Below are 12900 nucleotides of genomic sequence, written 5' to 3' on the forward strand. Positions count from 1 at the left end.
ATCATTGCTGACGAACCCATGCAGGTAAACAAATTTCGTTTAACACCTGAGGAGCGGTCCAGAAGATTAAAGGGAAGACTGTGTCTCTACTGTGCTGCGGATGGTCATCTGATTGGTTCCTGCCCTGCTCGGTCGGGGAAACGCCAGGTCCTAACTTGCAAAGGAGGAGTCAAGTTAGGGACCTTGAATAAAGCTCCTTCATCTCAAGACCTAATATTGCCTGTCACTTTGGAAATGCCAGATGGACTCCAGTCTTTGTCCGCTTTAGTGGATTGTGGTGCTGCTGGGAATTTTATCACACAAGCTGCAGTGGATAGACTCTCTCTCCCAGTGTCAAAGCGGTCTCATCCGGTTTATCTTACTGCCGTAGACGGAAGCTGTATTGCTGATGGATCCATCACTCAGCAGACCTAGGCCAGTATTTACTGAAAATCCGAGTTTGGTCGATTTGTGCTTTTTTCTAAGTCCCAATCCGGGAATTTACTAAGCACCAATCTCGGCAGTGTCTGGTCTATTCGTAATGGTTTGAATGACAACGTCCCGAAATACGAATGAATAGACCATCGGTCAAACGCGGCTGTTATTTCATAGAATACGGCCATTCATTATTCATTCGTATTTGGGTGTTAGTTTCTGAGTGCTCAAGTGCGGGTCTGTTTTTTTTCGATTCGTTAAAAAAAGCAGCAAAAAAATAGACCTGCTTTTTCCAGTCTAGTTTGGATAACCATGCCCGGATCAGTGAGATCTGTGCTTGGTTATCTATGGGAAAGGGTCTGTTTAGTTTAAAATCTGGAAAAAAAAATTGCGTGGGGTCCCCCCTCCTAATCATAACAAGCCTCGGGCTCTTTGAGCCGATCCTGGTTGAAAAAATATGGGGGAAAAAATGACAGGGGTTCCCCCATATTTAATCAACCAGCACCGGGCTCTGCGCCTGGTCCTGGTTCCAAAAATATGGGGGACAAAATGCGTAAGGGTCCCCCATATTTCTGAAACCAGCACCGGGCTCCACTAGCTGGAGGGAACTTTGTGGTCAGCGGTTGACCGAAAGTAACCTCACCGCTGACCACAAAGTTCCCACCATTGGTTACAATGGAGCGCATAGGCGCTACATTGTATCACTGCCGTGTGCTGCCTGACAGACACTACAGGAGCACACAGCCAATCAGGAGGGTGCCACGACGTGGCGCTCCCTGATTGGCTGAAGGAACCCTCTTAGACAGGAGTCAGGGGGGGGGTCCTGGCAGTCGGGGAAAGGGGTCCCATGTGAAAACATGGGGCCCCTTTCAGTGCGTGGTCGGGTTTGCGTTTTATTTTTTTTACAAGTACGTGGATTATACAGAGAACAGAAGAGGACCGATCTACACTGGATTATGCGAGTATAATTTTTTCCACAGGTACCCCATGGATTCTACATGGAGAAGAGGACCGACCCTCGTGTGAACATAGGTAAGTATGTATGTTTGGAGGTGTGCATGTATGTAATAAACTTAAACTTTCAAGGTGTGTGTCTCCTGTTTTTATTGGGGTATTTTTTTAGTAGTAGTACTACTACAGGTGCCAGCGGGCCCGGTTTTCCACCGCATGCTGGTACTTGTGGTTCTCCAAGTACCATCTGGCGGGGGAGGCTTACTGGGACTTGTAGTACTGCTACTAAAAACAATATTCAAATTTTTTCAACAAGGCTATCAGCCCCCCATCCGCCGCCCTTGGATGGGGGGGACAGCCTTGGGCTTCACCCCTGGCCCTTGGGTGGCTGGAGGGGGGGACCCCTTGATTGAAGGGGTCCCCACTCCTCTAGGGTACCCCGGCCAGGGGTGACTAGTTGGGGTTTTAATGGCACGGCCGCAGGGACCGATATCAAAGTGTCCCCCGGCTGTGGCATTATCTCCCCAGCTAGTGGAGCCCGGTGCTGGTTTCAGAAATACGGGGGACCCCTACGCTGTTTGTCCCCCGTATTTTTGGAACCAGGACCAGGCGCAGAGCCCGGTGCTGGTTGATTCAATATGGGGGAACTATACAGATGTGGATAAAACCACAGGGAACCAGCGCTCAAACCCTATTTGTAGTGGTGAGTGATACGGTTATAAAGTGAAGCTAAAATCAATAATGAAAAAGCAGGTAATATACTTAAGGTTGTTTATTCTAAGATGCTGAGATACTTTCTTTCCCAACAGGTATAAATTCGGTTTAAAAGTCAATCAGTGATTGGGGCACGCTCCTGGTTTGAGCTTAAATTCTGAAGTGCAAGGTTCAATTGAAAGAACAAATGCTGTAATCTTTGTAAAGTCGAAAAAAAGAAAAAGAAAAATGCCACAAAAAAATATTAATGATAATATGTACTAAAGTCCAAATGGTTTACAAGTCTATACAGACAGCGGCGTCCCGCTAATCTGTGCTCTGAAGTGAAGGATTCTCTTGTGAAGTGATGAACAGTTGACAGCGGTAGTGTATGCTTTGGTTAGAGTGGAGAATAAGGACCCTGGACTGGCGCTATTCCTCCTGCAGCACGTCCCACAGTAGAGCGCCCGAATCAGGCCCGCTCTGTGGGGCCGCTGACCTGGGGTGTGCGCCTGTCACAGAGGCGAAGTGGACCCGGCCGGGGCTCTCCGAGCGGCTGGCCGCGCCTCTCCTCCTCCTACAGGGACTTACCTTCTCCCTTCCCCTCCGCCTTCCACTCTCCTCTGTCTCGGGCTTCTTCCGTCGCCTGGCAACCGGTTGCTTCCGGAACTCCGGATCACGTGACCGGATGGTTTGCGGAAAGGATTAGCAGTACTGTCCTTCTTTGTAGTGAATATTCGTCCTCAGTCCAATGTAGTATAGATGGGTAGCTCCAACGCGTTTCGACCTGTTAGGGTCTTCCTCTGGGAAGAGCCCGAGGCTGGTTATGATTAGGAGGGGGGACCCCACGCTATTTTTTCCAGGATTTTAAAGACTTTAATGAACTTTTTAAGGTACACAATGAAGCCCTGCACGGATCTCACAGATCCGGCCGGGTTTTCTTGTGTTTTTTCAGGCAGTGTTTTACTCATGACTCCCGAAAAACACTACCTGATATTACGAATCACATCGACATCGGAAAAAACGATTGTGCAAAACTCGGCAGCTTAGTGAAGGACCGTATCAGGATTCAAAAAGTTGCAGTAAAATGCACCCGATACCATTCAAGTTCAAACACCCTTCAAAACGGACAAAACACGAATATTAGTAAATAAACCCCCAAGTCAGTAGTTCTGGGAATGGGCTTCCTGCATTCTGAGCTCATCAAATTCCTGGTCATACCAAAAGCTACCTATGAGATTGTACTGGGTATGCCTTGGCTTCAATTGCACAATCCACAATTTGACTGGTCTACCTTACAGTTGACGGCGTGGAGTCCCTCATGTCTCCATTCATGCTTAGCTCAAGTATGTCCAATAAAATCCACAAGTGTAAAACCTCAGTCTGGCCTTCCAGAGGCCTATCAGGAATTCACTGACGTCTTCAGTGAGAAAGCTGCTGATGTCTTGCCGCCTCATCGAGAATGGGACTGTCCCATCGATTTGGTTCCAGGGAGCAAGCCACCTAGAGGGCGTACATACCCTCTTTCAGTTCCAGAGACTCAAACAATGAGCGAATATATAAAGGAGAATTTACAGAAAGGATTTATCCGTCCATCTTCTTCCCCGGCCGGTGCGGGATTCTTCTTTGTTAAGAAGAAGGATGGAGGACTACGCCCCTGTATTGATTATCGGGGTTTAAATGACATCACGATTAAAAACAGTTACCCGTTACCTCTCATCACAGAGCTGTTTGACAGAGTCAGAGGTGCCTCCATCTTCACGAAACTGGATCTTCGCGGGGCTTACAATCTAATCAGGATTCGAAGTGGTGATGAGTGGAAAACCACCTTCAATACTTGTGATGGCCACTACGAATATCTAGTGATGCCCTTCGGTTTGAGTAATGCCCCGGCTGTGTTTCAAAACTTTGTCAACAAAGTATTTAGAGATCTCCTGTATAAGTGTGTGGTAGTTTACCTCGATGACATCCTGATATTTTCCCGTGATTTAGTTACTCATCGCCAACAGGTAAAAGAGGTTCTTCGACGTCTTCGACAGAATCATCTGTATGGCAAACTATCTAAATGCACGTTTGAAGCTTCTTCAATATCTTTCCTGGGATACATTATTTCCGGAACAGACCTTCAAATCGACCCAGCTAAACTAGAAGCCATAGAGAACTGGTCTCTTCCAACAACACTCAAGTCAGTTCAACGTTTTATTGGCTTCGCTAACTACTACAGGAAGTTTATTAAAGGCTTTTCCACATTAATAGCCCCAATTACCTGCCTACCCCGAAAAGGGGGAAATCCTTCCCAATGGTCTGATGAAGCGCTGTCTGCTTTTCATAAAATAAAACAGGCTTTTATTTCAGCTCCCGTGTTACAACAACCAGATGTCAACAAGGCCTTCATCTTGGAAGTAGACGCCTCAACTGTTGGCGTGGGCGCAGTCCTGTCCCAGGTGGGCGTTGATGGTAAGACTCACCCTTGCAGGTTTTTCTCTCGTAGATTCTTGCCCGCAGAAATGAACTATACCATCGGTGACCAGGAGCTGTTGGCAATCAAATTGGCCCTTGAAGAATGGAGATATCTGCTGGAGGGTGCGAGATTCCCTATTGCCATCTACACGGATCACAAGAACCTTCTTTACTTGAAGGCAGCGCAGTGTCTGAATCCCCAACAAGCAAGGTGGGCCCTATTCTTTTCTCGTTTTGATTTTAAGTTGATGTTTAGACCTGGCTCACAAAATGTTAAGGCAGATGCATTATCTCGCTCTATGAGTTCAACTGAGAAATCATCAGAACAAGCTGCTCGACCCATATTAAATCCTGTGGTGTTCGCAGCTACAGGGGTATCCCAAGTTACACCTCCAGGCAATATGTTTGTCTCTCCTGAGCTTCGTCCAAATCTTCTGTCCTGGGTTCATACGTCTAAATTTACTGGTCACCCTGGAGTCCTAAAAACTTTCAAGTTTCTGTCCCAAACTTATTGGTGGCCTCATATGAAAGTAGATGTTCAAGAATTCATAGCTTCATGTCCCAAATGTGCTCAGCACAAAGTTCCTCGTCAGGCTCCTGCAGGCCAATTGCTACCAAATTCCATTCCCAAGCGCCCCTGGTCTCATTTATCAATGGACTTTATTTCAGACCTTCCTCCCTCTAATGGATATGATACCATCTGGGTAGTGGTTGATAGGTTTTCAAAAATGGCACACTTCATCCCACTCATGGGGTTACCCTCTGCTCCAAAGCTGGCACAGTTATTTCTTCGTGAAATCTTTAGGTTACATGGACTTCCAACAGAAATAATATCTGACCGTGGTGTACAGTTTGTGGCAAGGTTTTGGAGGGCTCTGTGTTCTGCGCTACAAGTCAAACTTAAGTTTTCTACGGCCTATCACCCTCAAACAAATGGGCAGATGGAGAGGGTAAATCAAGAGCTTGAGACCTATCTAAGACTGTATATTTCTTCTTCACAGGATGACTGGGTAGATTTATTGCCTTGGGCGGAGTTTGCTCATAATTTCCGTTATCATACTTCTACAGATAAAACTCCTTTTTTCGCAGTTTATGGTCAACATCCTAGGAGTACCGGATTTCCAAAATTTACCCGTCATAGACGTGCCTGCAGCTGCTTCTGCTCTTCAACGGTTCTCTCAAATTTGGAAGAAGATTCACCTATCTCTTAAAAAGGTTTCTCAACAGTATAAAATGTTTGCTGATCGAAAGAGACGAGCAGTTCCTAGTTTAAAGCTAGGCGACAAAGTCTGGTTATCTACTCGGAATCTCCGTCTCCGAGTTCCTTCGATGAAATTTGCTCCACGGTTTATTGGACCATTTCCAGTAGAAAATGTTATTAATCCGGTGGCTTATAAATTAAAACTGCCTTCCTATTTGAAAGTTCCCAACTCATTCCATATTTCTCTCCTCAGACCACTAATTCCCAATCGTTTCCAGAGAGCGCTTCCAGTAGCCCCAAAGGTACAAACTCATCGGGGCGTGGAATACGAGGTGGAAAAGATCTTGGACTCTCGTCATCGCTACGGTCATTTGCAATACCTAATTGACTGGTCTGGATATGGTCCTGAAGAGAGGAGTTGGGTAAACGCTACGGATGTGCACGCTCCACGGTTGGTATAAGCCTTCCACAGACTCTTCCCTGCCAAGCCTCGTGGGTGTTCGGTGCCCACCCATAAAGGAGGGGGTACTGTCAGGAATCGGCGGTCAGCTGCGTCTCACCTACCAGCGCGCTGGTGTGCAGGCCTCCGGAGGTCATGGCCCCAGTTGCGGCTGCATGGATGCGCTGACCGCGAGCGTCATCTCCCGTGTCGCTGAGTACCCCTGAGTCTGGTCCTGCGTTTGTGTTCCGCTGTGTGCCGGCATCCGGTCTGTATGGATGCTGCCTGCACTCAGCTAATCCCGGCATCTAATCCAGCCCTGTGTTTCCAGCCAGAACACTGCGACCAATCACTGCAGAGCAAGGGGTATAAGTTCCTGTCCGGGGCTCACTCTCATCGCCTCGGACAACGAGTCACATACCCTGTGTCTAGTTCTCCCAGTTCCTGTGTTCCTGTTTCCAGCGTTCCCCTGTGGTTACCTCATTTGTTCCAGCTTCCATTTCTACAGCTCACCTGTTACTCCGGTCTTCAGGTACATCCAGCTTCAAACCCATTAGCAGTAAGAGACTCTCCTCAGGTGTTCTTTCTCATTACTTACCTGTGCACTAATTGTCAGCATACCATCTGTGCAACTCAGCAGTATAACATCTACTGGCTTAGAGACTGTCTCCTGCTTTAGCCTAAGTGTGGCTATATGGACTTGTGCTTTACAGAGACTGTGAGTTACTCATATATTCCGGAGTTCTGTTTCCCTAACCATTATCCGTTTATCCTGTGTTATTCAGAGACTGTGTATTTCCAAATACTACTGGAGTTCTATTATTTTACCTGCATTCATTATCAAGTTATTTCACGTTCTGCTGCAAGAGACTTTTATGTTGTTTGGATTCAGTTACCTGTCATAGTTTTCCACATTACCGGTTTCCATTGTATTCAGTATTATACCATCTGCTTCACATTAATAAATATCAGCGCTTATGCACAGGACTTTCATATTGCCTCCCCGCTTTGTACATCGCACCAACACTGACCCACTAGCGCCCCCGCCGGGGACAGACAAAACCAGAGACCTGACACACCAATTTCACTGTGCCCCCACTGTTTTGCACCCTGATACTTGTATTCAGTAGTGGAGGAGGACCAGCGTTGTCTCTGCAGCCTGAGGAGAGAAAATGGCGCTGAGCAGTGTGCTGGCTGACTGGCGCGTTTCTCCTCAGAGATTCTGATAACTATATTTACACTCGCGGGGGTAGGGCTGTGCCTCGGCATCTTATGCCCCTTTTCTACCAGTTTTATAAGGTTTCATGCTGCCCAGCGCGCCCCACCCCCCGCGCGCCCTGCACCCTGCAGTGCCTGTGTTGTGTGGGCAGTATGGCGCACTGCGCTCCCGCCAGCCGCGCGGTACCTTTAGCAGTCACCTTGATTGAAGATCTCTCTTCTAACACTCATCTGACTTCTGGCTCTGTGAGGGGGGTGACGGCGTGCTGTGGGAGTGAGCATCTAGGTGTACCCAGCATTCAGTTCCCTTCAGGAGCTAATGGTGTCCTGTCAGCCAGAAGCAGAGCCATGAAGCTATTCAGGAAGTTGGTTCCTACTTCTGCCCCCTCAGTCCCACGAAGCAGGGAGTCTGATGCCAGCAGGTCTCCCTGAAAATAAAAAACCTAACATAAGACTTTTCAGAGAAACTCAGTAGAGCTCCCCTAGAGTGCATCCAGTCTGACTGGGCACATTTCTAAACTGAGGTCTGGAGGAGGGGCATAGAGGGAGGAGCCAGTTCACACTCTGAAGAAGTCTTAAAGTGCCCATGGCTCCTGCGGAACCGTCTATACCCCATGGTACTGAAGTGGACCCCAGAATCCTCTAAGACGTAGGAGAAAAGAGCGAGAAGTGCCAGAGGAAGGGGTGAGGGAAAGAGCGAGAAGTGAAACAGCAAGGGGTGAGGAAGAGAGCGAGAAGTGCCAGAGCAAGGGGTGAGGGAAAGAGCGAGAAGTGCCAGAGGAAGGGGTGAGGGAAAGAGCGAGAAGTGCCAGAGGAAGGGGTGAGGGAAAGACTGAGAAGTGCCAGAGCAAGGAGTGAGGGAAAGAGCGAAAAGTGCCAGAGCAAGGGGTGAGGGAAAGAGCGAGAAGTGCCAGAGGAAGGGGTGAGGGAGAGAGCGAGAAGTGCCAGAGCAAGGAGTGAGGGAAAGAGCGAGAAGTGCCAGAGGAAGGGGTGAGGAAAAGAGCGAGAAGTGCCAGAGGAAGGGGTGAGGAAAAGAGCGAGAAGTGCCAGAGGAAGGGGTGAGGAAAAGAGCGAGAAGTGCCAGAGGAAGGGGTGAGGAAAAGAGCGAGAAGTGCCGGAGGAAGGGGTGAGGAAAAAAGCGAGAAGTGCCAGAGGAAGGGGTGAGGGAAAGACTGAGAAGTGCCAGAGGAAGGGGTGAGGGAAAGAGCGAGAAGTGCCAGAGGAAGGGGTGAGGGAAAGAGCGAGAAGTGCCAGAGGAAGGGGTGAGGGAAAGAGCGAGAAGTGCCAGAGGAAGGGGTGAGGGAAAGTGCGAGAAGTGCCAGAGGAAGGGGTGAAGGAAAGAGAGAGAAGTGCCAGAGGAAGGGGTGAGTGCAGGAGTGCAATAGAGAGAACTTCGAGAACAAGATGTGAGGGCAGAAGGGTGAAAGAGAGAAGTGATGAATAACACTAAATTACAGGTTCTCAAACTCGGTCCTCGTTACCCCACACAGTGCATGTTTTGCAGGTAACCCAACAGGTGCACAGGTGTATTAATTACTCACAGACACATTTTAAAAGGTCCGCAGGCGGAGCTAATTATTTCACTTGTGATTCTGTGAGGAGACCTGCAAAACATGCACTGTGTGGGGTAACGAGGACCGAGTTTGAGAACCTGTGCACTAAATAAAAGTAAAAGATAACATATGATAAAAGGCATGTAATCACGTCTATATTACATACACTGTGTCACACTGTGTGTTATAGGGTTATAAATGGGAGGCTTAGGTTTAGGAGCAGATTGCAGGGTGTCTGATTGCCCAGCAGGTGCAGTAACGCAGTCCGTAGTATGATGAACAGTGTGGCTGAGGGATCCTGGAACACTGCCAGTATTTCCCATAGGAGCTTCTGTGTCCTCTTTTGCTTGCACACAACTTGGCTCTTCGGAATGTTTGGCCATAGGGTCTGCACTTTCTTTCAGGGTTTCTCGTTTTTGTCGCCGAGTGTTAATTTTTCTCTCAAGAATCATCTGCAGGAAAACAGAAACAGGTCAGTAAGTTGATTGTGTATGTACTGCTGAAAGAAAAAGCAGGATTGTTGTACCTATGGTGAAACCAGTCTGTGATTCCATGGAGGATACTGAAATACGGTGTACAGATGGAGGTGTATAGAGCTAGACACTAAAACTTGCTCCTCCCCCTATATATCCGTGATCATCACAAACTTCTGTAACGCTAACCAAGCCCAAGCGGAGATAGAGAGAACACAGAATGAAACTATCCAAACAGAGCTATGGTCAGAACAAGAACAAATAACAGAAAGCGCTGGGAGGGCATCCAGTGTGCTCCATGGAATCGGAGAAATGGATTTTACAGTAAGTGCAAAAATACTTCCACTGGGGGACACCGGAACACTGGAGACGTCCCAAAGCTGTCCTCAAGGGAGGGAGTGCCTGTAGCAGTGCAAAGCACCTTGGGACCAACAATCTATTACTGTATCTTGGATACAAATGTGTCAATCCTGGAGAATTTGTCATAGGAGTGCATGGATGATTAACCTGGAGTCCCCGGGAATTCCAGTCACTTGAGAACCCAACACTGAGATTGGAGGAAGGAGATAAGTTAGTTGAACATCCCATGGAACCACCATGACATCATCCAGAAGAGCAGTTGGATCTCTGGTCCTGGAGAAATAATAGTCGAGCCATTGCATAAAGATGGATTCCCTGGAACAGGAAAATATGTGACCTGTTCCCTTCAGAAAGCAGCCAGATCTGGAATTCCTTACAATGGAAGCTGCTGACCTGGACCAACTCGAAGGATTAGAAGAGCATTCCAAACAAGTACACATCAATGACTGTTTTCTGGATCAAGTGAAGATTACGTCCCCCTAGGACTTAAGGGGACATGTACTAAGCAGTGATAAAAGTAGAGGGGTGAGCCAGTGAAGAAGTTGCCCATGGCAACCAATCAGCTGCTCTGTGTACTTTTATAGTATGCAAATTATAAATGTTACATCAATGCTGATTGGTTGCAGTGGGCCACTTCTCCATTTTTATCACTGCTTAACACATGCCCCCATAATCTTCACTTGACACAACTAATCTTCCTAGGGGGACATCATCTTCACTTGATCCCATAAAACTACAGAACACAATGCAGAGTTTCCCCATCTCCATAAAGAAACCGGATATAGACAGACAATGTCTATAGGTCGACCCCATCTACGTGGACTGTGATTGGGATTAGTAACCCTAACCTTGTCCGCAGCATGATGTTGGCTATGCTATGGGCAACAAAGGACATACCCCACTGCGTATAGCTGGAAGCTGGGGGGGACATAATCTTCACTTGTTCAATCAACAGACAGCCCCTTTTAGGGCCAGATGATTTTGTAATGATGCAGAAAGACCTATAAATAAAAACCTATGGAGATGGTCCCATAAAATATTCCTGGTATCACATGAAGACAATGTTCCAAATTCAGGCATCTGGAGAGAGACTTTCCACTCTGTCCTGAAAAAAGGAGAGACTGTCTCCTGCCATAGAATCCGCTATATTGGAGGGCAACTTGTCATGCAGTAGGCTTAATGGATAGTCTGAATTTTGGACGGTAAGACAACCAACATTGGCATCCCCTGGATCTACCTCCCCTGGATGAAGCAGACTGACCTCTTGTCAGGAAAAAAGGAATGGAAGAAAGGTCCCTTGGATAGGTGCTGAAGAGGAGAGAAAGGAAGTCTTCTCACTTTGCCCAGGGTGTTAATCTTGTCCAACTGTGGACTGAATAAAATATGTCGACAGAAGGACAGAGACTCCAAGCATCCTTTCTACTCAGAGTCTGCTTGCCACAAGCCTAAACACAAAGCTCTCACTGCTGAAGATCATACTCATAGTAAATAATGTTATCCCCAGCAGACCTTTGCATTGGAACTCTGCCAAGATTAAAAGATTCCTGGCAGTCTCCTCTTCTGTGTCTTAGGTGCTACGGAAGGATTCATCAGACTCTCGAGAGACATGCACCAAAGTATGAACAGATCTAGCAAAAGCTTGAGCTCAAGGAGGCTCAGTAGATGGAGATGAAAAAGGAAGCAGACTCCCAGTCCTCAGGTACAGCCATAGGGTTGCCACCCAAGCCAGTCTCCGCAGGTAGGGGAGCACTCGCAGGCAAAGCATCTACCTGGGCCATCGCATGACAAGTCACACAGACAGCTCCAGCCAGACCGTGCCTGTATCACCTTACACTTAGGACAAGCAAAAAACGCCCCTGTTCTACTCTTGTCAGAGAGCGTCACGGCTTTATTACCATTCCCAAACACTTTACAGAGAAAAGGAAAGAGGCAGGACAGGGTAAACAGAATATGTACAATCCAACCTTTCCTCAGAGGCATTGGCAGTGATTCAGAGTTGATCGTAGATGTGATAAATTTAGCACAGCTGCGATCATCCACTGACATGCGGGGGGACGCCCAGCACAGGGCTAGCCCACCCCGCATGCCAGACCCTGCCCCGCCGCTGAAGTGCCTTTGCACTTCAGGAGTAGCTCCTACTCGTTGCTGCTCGGCTTGAAGCGGCTGCGTGTGATGTCACACAACCGCTGCGTACCACCCCCCACGCGGTCCGGTCACGCCAAACACTGCCGTGCCGCCCCCTCCCGCCTCTGCCTGTAAATCAGGCAGAGGCGATCACTAGGCAACGACAGCCGGGCTGTCAGCCATGCGCAGGCGCACTGCGGCTCTGGCACACGCGCAATTCTGACCTGATCGCTGCGCTGCAATGAACTGCAGCGAGCAATGTCAGAATGACCCCCATTATACAAACAGCAATGTTGTAAAAGGCAAACAATCCCCTCTAAAATTACTACGGAGACATAGAGGGGAAGGAGGGAGCAATAGCAGCCTGTTCAGGCATCTGGAAGATGGATGTGTCTCTGGAGGATACATCTGGGACATGTCTGGTGTCCATAGGCAGAAGCACACCAGAGAGGGGCAGTGGCGGGGTTAATCCTCCTCTATGGGCCTGTCTGACAGGGTTATTCTATGTGGTGGTTTCCAGAACTGGCATTGACTTAAGGGGATATGGAAAGACAACGTGAACCAGAACTGAAGACATTTTAAGTAAACATTGGACAATCATTCAGACAAGTGGATGGGTGCGTAATCTACCCTTATTGATAGTTTCATGACCCCCGCTGGCATCTGGAGACAACCGGGAAGATACATGGTTCATTTTCCAAATTACTCACCTCATACAACTTATTTCGATATTCAGCCACAGACAATTGAATGTCGTCATCAAGAGGGAGAATGACATCATAATCCAGGGCCGGCTCGCGAGCTGGAGCATGAAATCTGAGAGGCAGAAATCAGAGATATCAAGTTCAAACATAATAAATGATTTTTATTTATTTATATCCGGCCAGAATATTCCACAGTACTTTATGGTCTGGAACAAACACAGGAATAAAACAAGATTGGAAACTAACAGAAAGTAGAACGCACTGCTCACAATCTACAGGAAACAGATTACACAGCGATCCACAGAGTCTA

The 12900-nt window shown here is 47.8% G+C and overlaps 1 protein-coding gene across 1 annotated transcript in view; it reads right to left on the reverse strand.

Annotated features, from left to right (window-relative positions):
* LOC134985590 (mitogen-activated protein kinase 15-like) overlaps positions 1–12900 on the reverse strand; it is a 30024-nt gene that overhangs the window by 16677 nt on the left and 447 nt on the right. Inside the window, exons 2-3 of the mRNA XM_063950406.1 lie at positions 12597–12702; positions 9096–9381 (exon numbers count right to left, since the gene is read on the reverse strand). Coding sequence (XP_063806476.1) covers positions 9096–9381; positions 12597–12702 — 392 coding nt within the window. The remainder of the gene's footprint in view (positions 1–9095; positions 9382–12596; positions 12703–12900) is intronic.

The sequence above is a fragment of the Pseudophryne corroboree genome (genome assembly GCF_028390025.1).
Source record: "Pseudophryne corroboree isolate aPseCor3 chromosome 5 unlocalized genomic scaffold, aPseCor3.hap2 SUPER_5_unloc_4, whole genome shotgun sequence".
In the NCBI taxonomy this organism is placed as follows: Eukaryota; Metazoa; Chordata; class Amphibia; order Anura; family Myobatrachidae; genus Pseudophryne; species Pseudophryne corroboree.